The sequence below is a fragment of the Candida pseudojiufengensis genome (assembly GCF_024610245.1).
Source record: "Candida pseudojiufengensis strain CBS 10847 chromosome Unknown scaffold10, whole genome shotgun sequence".
Lineage (NCBI taxonomy): Eukaryota > Fungi > Ascomycota > Pichiomycetes > Serinales > Debaryomycetaceae > Lodderomyces > Lodderomyces pseudojiufengensis.
Window position 1 is genome coordinate 508,376 of NW_026261540.1, and position 12,939 is coordinate 521,314.

Consider the following 12,939-nt stretch of genomic DNA (forward strand, 5'->3'; position numbering starts at 1 on the left):
TCGTTACAAAATTTGGGGGTATTTATTTCTAGTTTATAAAATCTCTTCAAAATCAAATAATGAAGAGAGTTTGAATAGGAATTGTAAAAATAAAAGAGGAAAGTCGATAAGATAAAAAACTATGGATATAATTCAATATTTATATAAATATAATATTTTAGTTTGTTGATAATTAAAATAATAATAATAAAGGGGAGAAGGCAAGTAATTTCTTATCAGTTTTTAAAAGAGTGAGACATTTCTGGTATTGTTCGGAAATTGGTTAAGTTGCATTAAAGAGTAAGCTTAAGATTGGCCTAATTCTGAAAGTGAGTGAGAAATTAGTAGAAGTGTTAACCGAGTCTAAATAGGTTTAAGAGTGTAAAAAGTCGTCGATGTTTTAGAATAAAAACCAGCAACTCAACCGATACGACTTTTAAACAAAGCTAAAAAAATATGGCTCCATTTTATGTGAGGTTGTATTCGTCGTGTACTTTCTGCTTATCTAGAGTAAACTCATAGAAGTGCTTTACAGAGTATTTAGATCTATCTTGTTCATATCTTGTGAGATTTAAACAGTTTCAATGACTTCTTTCAAAAATTCGACCTAACTTTCTCTTGAATGAGTCTTGTAGCTTATCTAACTCCAGATAATTCAACAAAAATACATAATAGATAAGATAAGATAGCGTGCACAAGACAACAATTAGTTTTTGTGAGTAATTCTATAATTTCTATAAATATTAATGACGTACTTACGATTTACTAATTTGTAGTAAATTCCGTGTATGGGGAGATTGTCTTAATTTCATCTTACCATTAGACTATTATTAGGCTAAATTCTTTTTATTCCATTATTATCTAACCACAGTCTTATCTTAAATTCATCAGAATTTAAATTTATTGATTTATATATTAATGATTCATCATATTCATTTTCTGAATTTATAATATCAAATATTAATTTTTTATTTGAAATTGATTCATTAACACAGAACCATAATTTATTTTTAGATTCAGAACCAATATGATTTGAAAATTTTGAATTTATTGGTAGACTTGGTTTATAAATATTTTTAAATAATTTATCATTTAACAAAAATAAATTATCTTTCATTGAATTTTGTTGTAATTTGGGGTTACCAGTTTTACAATATTCATTATTACACCAAGAATTATTACAACCATTATTTAATTGAATCATATATTTTCTTTCAATTCTTAATTGAAGTTTTAAATTCTGGGGATCATGTTGATTAATATATAATGGACCATAACAAATATCACAAAGTCCTAATTCATTTGATGATGATAATTCTTGTATACAATTTAAATTTGAACATTTATTGAAGTGTATATCATTATTAAATTGAATTTTATTAATTTCATGTAATTTTAAATGTTTTGGGAAATCTTTAACTCTTATTATCTTGGTACATTTAAAACATTCAATTGTTTTATTTCCACATATATTTTCATGATGTGATAAATTTTCAAATTTATCTTGATAAGTTGATAATTCTTGTGGTACAATTAAATGACAAAATCTACACTGATGTAACTTGTGGGGACAATTTGTAGATTTATGATGAGATAATTCAAAAAATGTATTAAACTGGGTGGTGCAACATATATATTGTTGTTGTGAATGATATAATTTGTAATGTTTAAATTGTGATATTTGAGTATCTCCAAATGCATCACATTTATCACAATGCCAATGAGTTGCGGGGATAGTTTTATGGAAAATTGAATTACAATTGGGACATCTGATATTGTTTCTCTTACAGAAATTTTCATGTAATATGAGTTTATCAGAAGGAATGAATTTTAAACAATTTGAACATTGAGTCGTCGGTACGTTTGGTAAATCAGAAGATGTTTCTTTAACGATTTGATCAGTAATATTTATACTTACATTTTCTTCTTGATCCCAAGTGAATGCAACAATGTAAATATATTTTTCATCATTATCAGTATCGCCATTAATCTCCGTAATATCTTTATATTTAAGTAATTTATTTTTAAATATATCTTGTTTCAAATCTAATTCAACAATTTTCTCTTCTTTATCCATAGTTGAATATGTAAATGAGTCAATTGCTAAAAATTTATCCATTCCAACAATAAAATCAGCATCTCCCTTTAATTCAATTTTTAAATAATCAAGTTTGGTAATATCAACTTTATTAATTGTAGGAATAAATCCACCATTTAAAATAGATTTTAAATTTATAATGTCAAGTTCTTCTCCAATTTTTATCTCCTCTATGATTTGTTCATTATTAATATATTCTAATTGAGTTTTTGCTTGTTCATCATTTATTGGAATTATTTCAAGCACCACATCTGTATCAATTATACTTGCAACTTTTATCTTCGGGTCGTTATTGATTTCTTCAACTTCTAATTCATATCGCAAACCATCAATTTCTAGTATTAAATCGTCACCTTTGATTAATAATGTATAAAATTGATTTAATTTATTTTCTAAAAAGAATTTCCAATTATTTATATTTGCATAAAATTGTTTTGGTTTTAATTTAAGGGAATTTGATTTTGGGATGTGTTGTTGTAGTTCGATCACAATTGTTTCAGGATTAGATAACTTTGTAAATATATATTTCGGTAGTATTATTTGATCTTCTTCACTTGTAAATTGTTTAACTCCAATATAAGTGTATATAGATGAATCTTGTGAATTTATAATTTTGAAAATTAATGGATGTGGTAATTTATTTTCAGGAATTTCATTGATAATAGATGAAAGTACATGTTGAGGTAGTATTACTTTATCTGAATATGGAGGTAGTAAGTCACTACTACTTGTATTCAATATAAATTGCATTTTTGACTGCAAATGAAATGGTGTTGCAAAAGAGACTTTTTTTTTTCCATGTAGAATTTTGCCTCTATAAACTACAGACATATTTACCATTACTAAGTCATTAACTCATGCTCTATAAAACTATTCTACCTACCTTCTGATTTACTATTCTTCATTAAAGACCTTGAACCATCTTTAACCATTGGAGCATAATAATTATCTAATAAAACATTTTCCCATAAAGTAGCTGAACCAATATTACATCTTTCTAATCTTATAATCAGTTCATCATTTTTTTCAATTCCTAATATATAATTTCCTTCACCAACACTATCTTCTGTATTCCATAATCCTTTTAAATTATTATCATATCTACTCATTAATTTACCAATAAATTTTAATATTGCTAATGATGTCTTTTCTGGTGTTTGTAAAGCTAAAATATATAATCTCTTAGTAAAAGCACTAGCTCTTGATATAGTACCATTTTTAGATCTAAAAAATATAAAATCTAAACATCTTAATAATAATTCTGATTTTGTTGAAACATTTACTGATGGTTTATTTAATTCTTCTGTTATTGGATCAGCTAATCTTAATGTTTTATGACTAAATTCTAAATCTGGATCTAATGCAATATATGTTAATAATTTATATAATGTATCAATGAATGAATTAAAATCTATTGCTATTGGTAATCTACCCATTGATCCATGATTTAAAACTAATGAAAATGATGTTGCAATACATAGTAATATAATTTTGATTTCTTTACCCGTGTATATTCCATCTTGTTCTTCCATTATATCTACCATAATTTCTCTTAAAACTTGTAGGAAATCACCTAATAAATCAAAATTTGCCATTTGTCCATATTTACTTAGCCCCTCCAAAACACTTCCAACTAATAATACAGCATCATCATTTTCATCTCCCTTTTGAAAAGATCCTTGACCAGCTTTTAAAATTTCCAAATAACTCATTAATATCATTTTTAAAACTTGCGATTGATATTTTTCTCTTTGTTCAATTGTAATAGCTTGTTGAGCACTTCTCATTTCGTCTTCAATTTCTTTTCTTTCTTTTCTATTTTTACGTTCTTTTTTTGATAAATGAATTCTATTTTTTTTTTTCAATTTTGGTTTTATATCTTCTTTATTTTCATTTGGATCATAATCTTCTAATAATGAAATTGATAAAAAAATATTTAATACAGATTCATCTATTCGAAATTTTTTATCCTTTATAGTTTTTGTCATTATTTTTATAATATCAAAAGTTATATCTCCATGTTCTTCATCTTCTTTTAATAATGTTTCTAAAGTTCTTATTGATTTTATAAATATTGGTAAATCATTTTCTTGTTTTGGCTTTTTGTTGAGTCTTTTTATTAATATGGTAAATAATTCAGATCTATAATTAAAATGTCTCAATGATGATAAACATAATTCATTTGCTGCTTTTAATGCTAAATTTCCCCTTTTTAATTGATCACTTGTAATTTTGTTATTATTTAATGAATTTGAATATGATATTTTAGAATGTTTGTATAATAATTCAATATATGATTTATAATTTATAACTAAAGATTGTTCAAAAGTTCTTAATCTTGAAATTTCTTTACTTACTTTTTCTCTTTTTTCCATATCAGTTAATGGTCTAATTTTATATGATGGAGCTAAAGATTTAAATATTGGAATTAATGACATTATTGATAATTGTGAAGTCATAAAATTTTTTGATTCACTCATTTTTCTTAATCTTGTTAAACATGATATATTTTCTTCTGGATTTTCAATTAATTTGGATGCTAATTCTGCTATTTCTTCTTTTGTTTTGATAAGTTTTTCTTGTGGTGTTAGGTTGGAGTCTTCTTCTTCTTCTTCTTCTTCCTGTTCTTGTGGTGGTTCTTGTTCTATTTGTTCTTCTTCATCTTCTTCTTCTGGTTCTTCCTTTTGAACTACTTCTCGTAGCACTCTTTCTACAGTACCATCACTTTTTTTAATAGGTAAAGATTCAACCATATGTTTTTCTTTCATTTGCCTAGGTCTTAGTTCATATTCTTGTTCTTCATTTTCCCAATCTTTTGAATTTTCTTCTGCTTCCCCGTCTTCTATATCACTTTGAATTTCTTCATTAAATAATCCAGTAGATAATTGTGCATCTTGATCTTGTTTAAGTTTCTTCCTTCTTTCTATATCTTGGGTTTTGATTTTTCTTTTACCCATTTCTTGATGGTTTTTCTTAATCTTCTGGTTGTGAAAGTATAATTATAAGTTTTTGGTTAGAGATGAGAGAGAATTGAAAAATGGTACAAAATTAAAATTTTTGAAACATCAATAATTTCGAGATAATATTTTCAAGTTGCAAAAAAATATTGTCAATCTGATGAACCCTCTACTAAAAGCAATTGCAAACTATTTTGTTGACTTCACAGTATTTCTCAAAACATTTTAAATAGTAAAGCCTTTTTAAAGTAATGGAAAATTAGAATAGAGATGGAAGAAGCGTCTTTTAAGTGTTAAGAATGCGCATAGTCATACTCATTGAAAAACCAGTACCAAGTCGGTTTTTATTACATCAAAAAGTACTTGATTTGATGCTAATTTTAAGGAATATAAACAGAAACCATGAAAGTTGGGTGATTTACTAATTTTTCTACAATAGCAAAACTTCATAACCCACATTAGCCAAATTCTGTAGTTTAGGTACTATACTTCTATGAGAACAATTTTTAAAAAATATTTGCACAATGCACTCAGTGAAAGTCATTCTTATATTTGGTCCGGGTGAGTTAGTTCAATATTGATATTCTATTTTTGCATTATTAGGTTTAACAATGATCAAACCAAGTTTAGCTATAAGAAAGAAAATTGGATTCAGATTTAAGATTATCTGGTAGCGAAAACTCCAGAGTTCATAAATTTTCACGCGATAGTTTTTTTCATGCGATTCGGCCAAAATTCTAGATCTATCTCACGTAAATTAGGTCGAGGAACAAACGATAAAATAAATGTTTTCTGAGTCAGATTAAATAATTGATCGGATATAATCGTATATAATTTATATGCAGTAGCTTAAAAAATTAATCTCATTTCGTTTTGTGTTTGACAGTAGATAAAATATACGATGATAGAAAAATTTAAAATCAATAAGGTGAATCAAATCTTCATTTGGCTTAAACAAACTTGAATTAGACTTGGTGTAACATTTCGACTTATTCTCAAATACGACTCATTAAAATTATCTTCCTCTACTTTTTTGTAGATTACTAGAATTTGCTCTTCTTAATTATTTTTTGTTTCGTCGTATAATTTTACTATTAAACGGTAATAGAAATAGAAATAAATCTTTAAATTTAAACGACAGAGAAAAAAAGAATAATACAAAGAATTTTTCATTTTTATCTTACTAATTAGAATTGTGTTATCAAAAAATAAGTTATAGTTTAACCAATAATCTTAGATCTAGAGATCTATCAGATCCATAGGGTCTTAGGTATCAATCATTGTTAGATACAACTTAGTGCTTTCAAATTACTCTAGTTTTTACTCTTTATTAGAATTTATTGGATATAGGATATTAAATAAAGTATGGAAAAGTATATCGGTTAGTAAAAAGTAAAAAATAAAAAAATAAAAAATAAATAACCACAACAAAAAAAAAATCTTCTTAATTCACTTTAACTTTATTATTATCATCATCTTTTTCTTTTCATAAGATCTTTTGTACCAACTGGCCTACAAACAATTGCACAATTGCACAATTTGGGAAGAAATATCATCTTCTTCATTCTACCTATTAAAAGAATTTAAAGGTTGACTAGGGTTTAAAATAATCATTACATTCGCTGGATTCAGTCCTATATTAAAAGAGAATAAGAAAATATAACTAATCGACTTGCTATTTATAATTTCCATTCAGAAACTCAAATCTATTACTGCTTAAGATGAATTTCAATAGATCAACACCATTATTTGTTGATAAACTCCTAAACGATCAAACAAAAACATTCATATCATCAAACCAACATATCAACTACATTTTAAATTTATTTCAATCAGCATCATGGATTCAAATTATTATCGCATCAATTATTTTAATTTTTTCATATGATCAAATAAAATATCAATTTAATAAAGGTTCAATAGCTGGTCCATCTCTAAAGATTTGGCCAATTATTGGACCATTTTTAGAATCATTAGATCCAAAATTTGAAGAATATAAAGCAAAATGGGATAGTGGAGAATTAAGTTGTGTTTCAATTTTTCATAAATTTGTTATTATTGCTTCAAGTAGAGATTTAGCAAGAAAAATTTTAGCATCTCCAAAATATGTTAAACCTTGTGTTGTTGATGTTGCTATAAAGATTTTAAGACCAACTAATTGGGTATTTTTAGATGGTAAAGCTCATACTGATTATCGTAGATCATTAAATGGTTTATTTTCAAGAAAAGCGTTGGAAATTTATATACCAATTCAAGAAAAATATATGGATATTTATTTAAAAAGATTTATAAATTATGATGGACCAAGAGAATTTTTTCCAGAATTTAGAGAATTATTATGTGCTTTAAGTTTAAGAACTTTTTGTGGTGATTATATAACTGAAGAACAAATTGCTTTAATTGCTGATAATTATTATAGAGTAACAGCTGCTTTAGAATTAGTAAATTTTCCAATTATAATTCCATATACAAAGACATGGTATGGTAAAAAAATTGCTGATGATACTATGAAAATTTTTGAAAATTGTGCAGAAATGGCTAAAAATCATATAAATAATGAAAATGGTAAACCTACATGTATTATGGATGAATGGATTTATCTTATGAAAAATGCAAGAGAAAATCATTTAGATGATCCTGAATCAAAATTATTAATTAGAGAATTTTCAAATAAAGAAATTTCTGAAGTTATTTTCACATTTTTATTTGCTTCACAAGATGCTTCAAGTTCTTTAGCTTGTTGGTTATTTCAAATTGTTGCTGATCGACCAGATGTTGCAACTAAGATAAGAGAAGAACAATTAAAAGTTAGAAATAATGATCCATCAGTTCCATTAAATCTTGATTTAATTAATGAAATGCATTATACTAATTATGCAGTGAGAGAAAGTTTAAGATATAGACCACCAGTTTTAATGGTTCCTTATGTTGTTAAAAAATCATTCCCAGTAACTGAATCATATTCAGCACCAAAAGGTTCAATGATTATTCCAACATTATATCCAGCATTACATGATCCAGAAGTTTATGAAGATCCAGATTCTTATATACCAGAAAGATGGGAAAATCCCAAGGGAGATATGAATAAAAGAAATTGGTTAGTATTTGGTACAGGACCTCATGTTTGTTTAGGACAAAATTATGTTTTAATGTTATTTACAGGAATGTTGGGAAAATTTTTAATGAATTCTGATATTATACATCATAAAACAAAATTATCAGAAGAAATTAAAGTATTTGCAACTATTTTCCCAAAAGATGATTTAATTTTAGAATGGAAATCAAGAGATCCATTAAAAGTTTAATTTATGATTAAAGAATTAATCAAACAAAACAATTTGTAATTATATAGATATTTAATTTAATTTATTTTCTAAGATTTTAATATATAATAATACGTGATGATATACTTATTATCTGATATGAGATTTCTGAAACGCGCGAGTTTTACGATAAGAAAATATCTGAATTTATTTCATACAACTTATTATAACAAACATTGAATCATCCATAATAAATCAACATGTCTGATCAAACACCAACAAATCTACCTCCGATTCAATATAATCGAAAGAAATCAAAAACAAGAAAATTATTTTCAAAAGATATAGAAAATCTTTTATATTCAATGGGAGATCAACCATATTCATTAGATTCAACAATATCAACATTAGAAGATTTATTAATTGAATTTATAACCCAGCTTTCAACAAAAATGGTAAATTATGCCTCATCACAAGGAAGAAATAGAATAAAATTAAATGATTTAGCATTTGTTTTAAGAAATGATCCTTTAAAATTAAGTAGAATGTTGTATATTTTAGAACAACAACAAAGAATTGAAAAAGCAAAAAAATTATTTGAAGAAGATAATAATACTACTAACAATATTAATGATGATGGGATAGATAATGATAATGATGAACTGAATGATGATGAAAATGATAGAGAAAACGACAATTCAAATGAAAATGATGAAGATAATAATGAAAAAGATAACACTAATCCTTCTGGTAGAAAAAAATATAAAAAACGTGCTGTTGAATATGACGAAAATGGGAATGTTATAAAGAAGAAATATAAGAAAAGGGAAAAGAAAGTAAAGGAGTAGAGTGTTGTGTGGTGTATAGCTTGTATATTAGTTCAGTAATGAATGTCTCAAAATATATTGTACTGACATGACAATCTCTCTTACTAAATTTTAAAAATCTTGTGCTGCTTAATCAATTACTAAGTTTAATTAATCAGTTAACTTTACAACCACTTGTTTCATATACTCAAATACACATATCTCAAATATATAAATAGCAAACATATTTCATCATTAGCACTTTTCTTGTATATATACTTCAAAATTAATCAAAATGGCGGTGGATATAGAACATACATGTCGTATTTGTCGTGGAGAAGGAACTTTAAATCAACCATTATATCATCCCTGTAAATGTCGAGGTTCAATAAAATATATTCATCAAGATTGTTTATTAGAATGGTTAAAACATTCAAATAAATCAACTGAAAAATGTGATATATGTAATACAAATTATAAATTTAAAATTATTTATGATCCAAATATGCCCAAAACCATACCAATAAATTTAATTTGGTCAAAATTTATACAATTAATTTCAGGAACAATTTTAAAAATTATAAGTATATCATTATATATTATTTGTGTTTTAATTCAAGTTCCAATATTTTGGAAATTTTGTGGTAGAATATATACATGGGCAATAGATGGAAATTTACCAATAAATAATAATCAAATTTTTTCAAATGCTTTATATTTTGGAGAATTTGATATTTTATCATATTTAAATTCAAATAATCAATTATCTAATATACAAATCATATTGTTAAAATTAAGAAAATTTTTTAGTTATACTTATTTTAGTGGTGTAAGATATTTAATTGTTGCAATAATTATTCATATAGCATTATTTGTTGAAAGAGAATGGGTTATAAGAGATGAAGGTTATTTAAAATTATTAAATAGAAAAATTGGTAAAGAACCAAAAACAAAATTAATTGATATGTTACAAAATGCATTAGATAATTTAAGAAGAAATGGAAATGAAGATAATAATGAAAATGGGAATAATGATGATCAAAGAAATATTGCAACAAATTTACAAAGATTAGATCAATTAAATAGAGCTATTAATGATTTACAAAATCAAGGGAATGATCAAATGATAAATTTTGAAGAAAATTTAAGAAGAGCTATGAATAGAGGTGAATTATTTAATGCTATAGAAAGAAATGATCAAGAAAGACAACAACAAAGACTACAGCAACTACTACAACCTTTTCATGCTATTGAAAGAAATGAAGAAAGACAGCAGCAACAACAACAACAACAACTACAGCAACCTTATCATCAACAACAACATGTTGAAGATTCTGACGAAAATGATGAAAATAATCATAACATTGACAATATTCAAATAAATGAAGATAATTTAATAGTTGAAGAAGATAATGAACAAAGAGAACCAAATTTATTTGATCAAATTTTTGATAATCAAGATATTGATAATGATGGAGATATTGATGAAGATGAAGAGGATGAAGATGGAGCATTACCTAACAACCTAAATAATAATAATAATAATAATGGAGCAATTGGAGAATTTTTAGAAATTTTTGGTTTTACTTTAAATATTAAAACTCCATTATTTATTATGATATTATGTGATTCTATAATTACTGCATATTTATTTTTAATATATTTAATTCCTCATATGATTGGCAATGCATTTGTTTTTATTACTGGTTTTTTACTTAAATTGGGGGCTTCATTTATACCGACAAAAACATGGGATTGGATTTTAACTGCGTTGTATACAAAAACTAATTATGAAATATTGGATTTTTTAATTGCTTCAATTGATGAAATTTTAATTAAACCTACTTTTAAAATCATTAATAATTTATTTTTTGAAAAACCTTTACAAATAAGTTTAATTGAAAGAATTTGTCTTATATTAATTGGTTATGGAATTATAATTGGATTTATAATCCAAATAATGAAACATTTAATTTCTAAAAAAAAACCAATATTAGGTACATCAAGAAAAGCATTTAAAATATTATTTGAAATAAGTTCAACAGCAAAAGTATTTTTAATTTTTGCAATTGAAATTTTTATTTTCCCTGTATATTGTGGATTATTATTAGATTTTTGTGCATCACCATTATTTTCAAAAAATTTAAATTCAAATTCAATTTTATTAACTTCTGGTTCTGAAATTTCTCAAATTAATTATATTAGAATTGGATTGTATTGGTCTTCTGGTACTATTTATATGTTAGTATTTGCTTTATTTGTTGGAATGGTTAGAGGTACTATTTTAAGACCAGGAGTTTTATTTTTTATAAGATCACCAGATGATCCAAATGCAAGATTAATTCATGATGCATTAGTTAAACCTTTAAGTTTACAATTATCAAGAATTTATCTTAGTGCTAAAGTTTATACTGCTTTTATTTTATTAGGAATTGGTGGAGTTACTTGGGGTTTAAGATATATTGTTACACCAGAACATGGGAAATATAATGTTTTATTACCTATACAAGTTGATACTACTCATTCATTATTTATATTAATTGCATTTGCTGCATTAGCTAATGAAATTCAACCAATTGTAACAAAATATATTAGATTATATTGGAAAAAGGCATTTGAAATAAGTTCACATAAATTAAGATTATCACATTTTATATTAGGGAAACCAATACTGCATGAAAGAGGTCATATAATTTATAGAAATTTAAAAGAACAAATTTTAGGTACTTCATTACCAGATTATACAAATCCTGTTACATATAGAGAAGCACAAGAAATTTTTAAAACAGATCCTCAAATAAATTCATGTTTTGTACCAGATGGGTATTATGTAAGAGCACCAGATAATGATACAGTTTCAAGAAAATTTGTTAAAAAATTATTTGTTCCTGTTACAAAAGATGATAAATTATTAAAAGATATTAATGAAGAAGATTTAAAACTGTCTGGTTATGAAACTCCTTCAAGTGAAGAAGAAGAAATGAATACTGATGATGTTCATACTATAGTTTATAGACCACCAAATTTTAAATTACGTTGTTATGGTTTAATTTTAATGCTTTGGATATTTGCTGTAATTTTAATTTTATCAATTGGATTAATTGGTTTATTATTAGGAAGACCTATTATTCAAGTAGCTCATAGTTTAATTAGTCTTATCCAATTTGCTCCAAATAATGACAGTTCAATTGATTGGAAATTAGCTGATCTATCAAGTTTATTCCTTGGTTTAATTATAGAATTAAAATTATTACAAATGTTTGATAAAGAACATCAACAAATTGGAAATAATGAAATTAATGAAAGACCAAATATTTTACAAAGATTGATTAATATTGGAAATTTTAATTTAATTGCTACTTCTATGGTAAGTTTTATTATATCATTTGGTTTATGGTCAATTTGGATAGGTACAATTCATCAAATAAGTATAAATGAACCATTAAAAAAATATTATAATTTATCATTTATGAATTATGATTTAAAAAGTTGGATTATTCATCTTGTTGCATCAATTTGGACAATTTTACCAATTTTAAAATCGGCATATAGATCAAAAAATTTAGAACCAAATTTTTTAAAACAATTAGAAAGAAATGGATTTTATGAAGTTTTAAAATATTCAATTATAACTCATTTACCTGCTTTGGTGGTTGGATATTTTAATAAAACCAAATTAATTCCAACTTTAACTATACTGTTTATCATATTTGTGATTATAAAATCTTTAGGACATTTAATTAAATTATACAAAAATTTAAATGAACAAGTTAAAATTGAAAAATTTGTAAAAGGTAGAGCTATAGAAAATGATAATGATGATGAAGATTAATTTA

At 25.0% G+C, this 12,939-nt stretch overlaps 5 protein-coding genes across 5 annotated transcripts; 3 read left to right on the forward strand and 2 right to left on the reverse strand. All coding sequences in view use genetic code 12, as the record gives it.

Annotated features, from left to right (window-relative positions):
* Positions 1-814: 814 nt before the first annotated feature.
* Positions 815-2,827, reverse strand: KGF55_005147 (uncharacterized protein; the record flags this gene model as incomplete). The annotated part of the gene is made up of 1 exon (XM_051760129.1): positions 815-2,827. One exon carries the CDS (start codon positions 2,825-2,827, stop codon positions 815-817), a length of 2,013 nt encoding a protein of 670 aa, XP_051612310.1.
* Positions 2,828-2,952: 125 nt separating this feature from the next.
* Positions 2,953-5,034, reverse strand: KGF55_005148 (uncharacterized protein; the record flags this gene model as incomplete). The annotated part of the gene is made up of 1 exon (XM_051760130.1): positions 2,953-5,034. The coding sequence occupies one exon, from the start codon at positions 5,032-5,034 to the stop codon at positions 2,953-2,955; it is 2,082 nt and encodes a 693-aa protein (XP_051612311.1).
* Positions 5,035-6,755: 1,721 nt separating this feature from the next.
* On the forward strand, positions 6,756-8,339 carry ERG5 (C-22 sterol desaturase; the record flags this gene model as incomplete). The annotated part of the gene is made up of 1 exon (XM_051760131.1): positions 6,756-8,339. The coding sequence occupies one exon, from the start codon at positions 6,756-6,758 to the stop codon at positions 8,337-8,339; it is 1,584 nt and encodes a 527-aa protein (XP_051612312.1).
* A 218-nt stretch (positions 8,340-8,557) lies between these two features.
* TAF19 (Taf19p) lies at positions 8,558-9,145 on the forward strand (the record flags this gene model as incomplete). Its single annotated transcript, XM_051760132.1, has 1 exon — positions 8,558-9,145. The coding sequence occupies one exon, from the start codon at positions 8,558-8,560 to the stop codon at positions 9,143-9,145; it is 588 nt and encodes a 195-aa protein (XP_051612313.1).
* A 253-nt stretch (positions 9,146-9,398) lies between these two features.
* Positions 9,399-12,935, forward strand: KGF55_005151 (E3 ubiquitin-protein ligase; the record flags this gene model as incomplete). The annotated part of the gene is made up of 1 exon (XM_051760133.1): positions 9,399-12,935. One exon carries the CDS (start codon positions 9,399-9,401, stop codon positions 12,933-12,935), a length of 3,537 nt encoding a protein of 1,178 aa, XP_051612314.1.
* Positions 12,936-12,939: the final 4 nt, after the last annotated feature.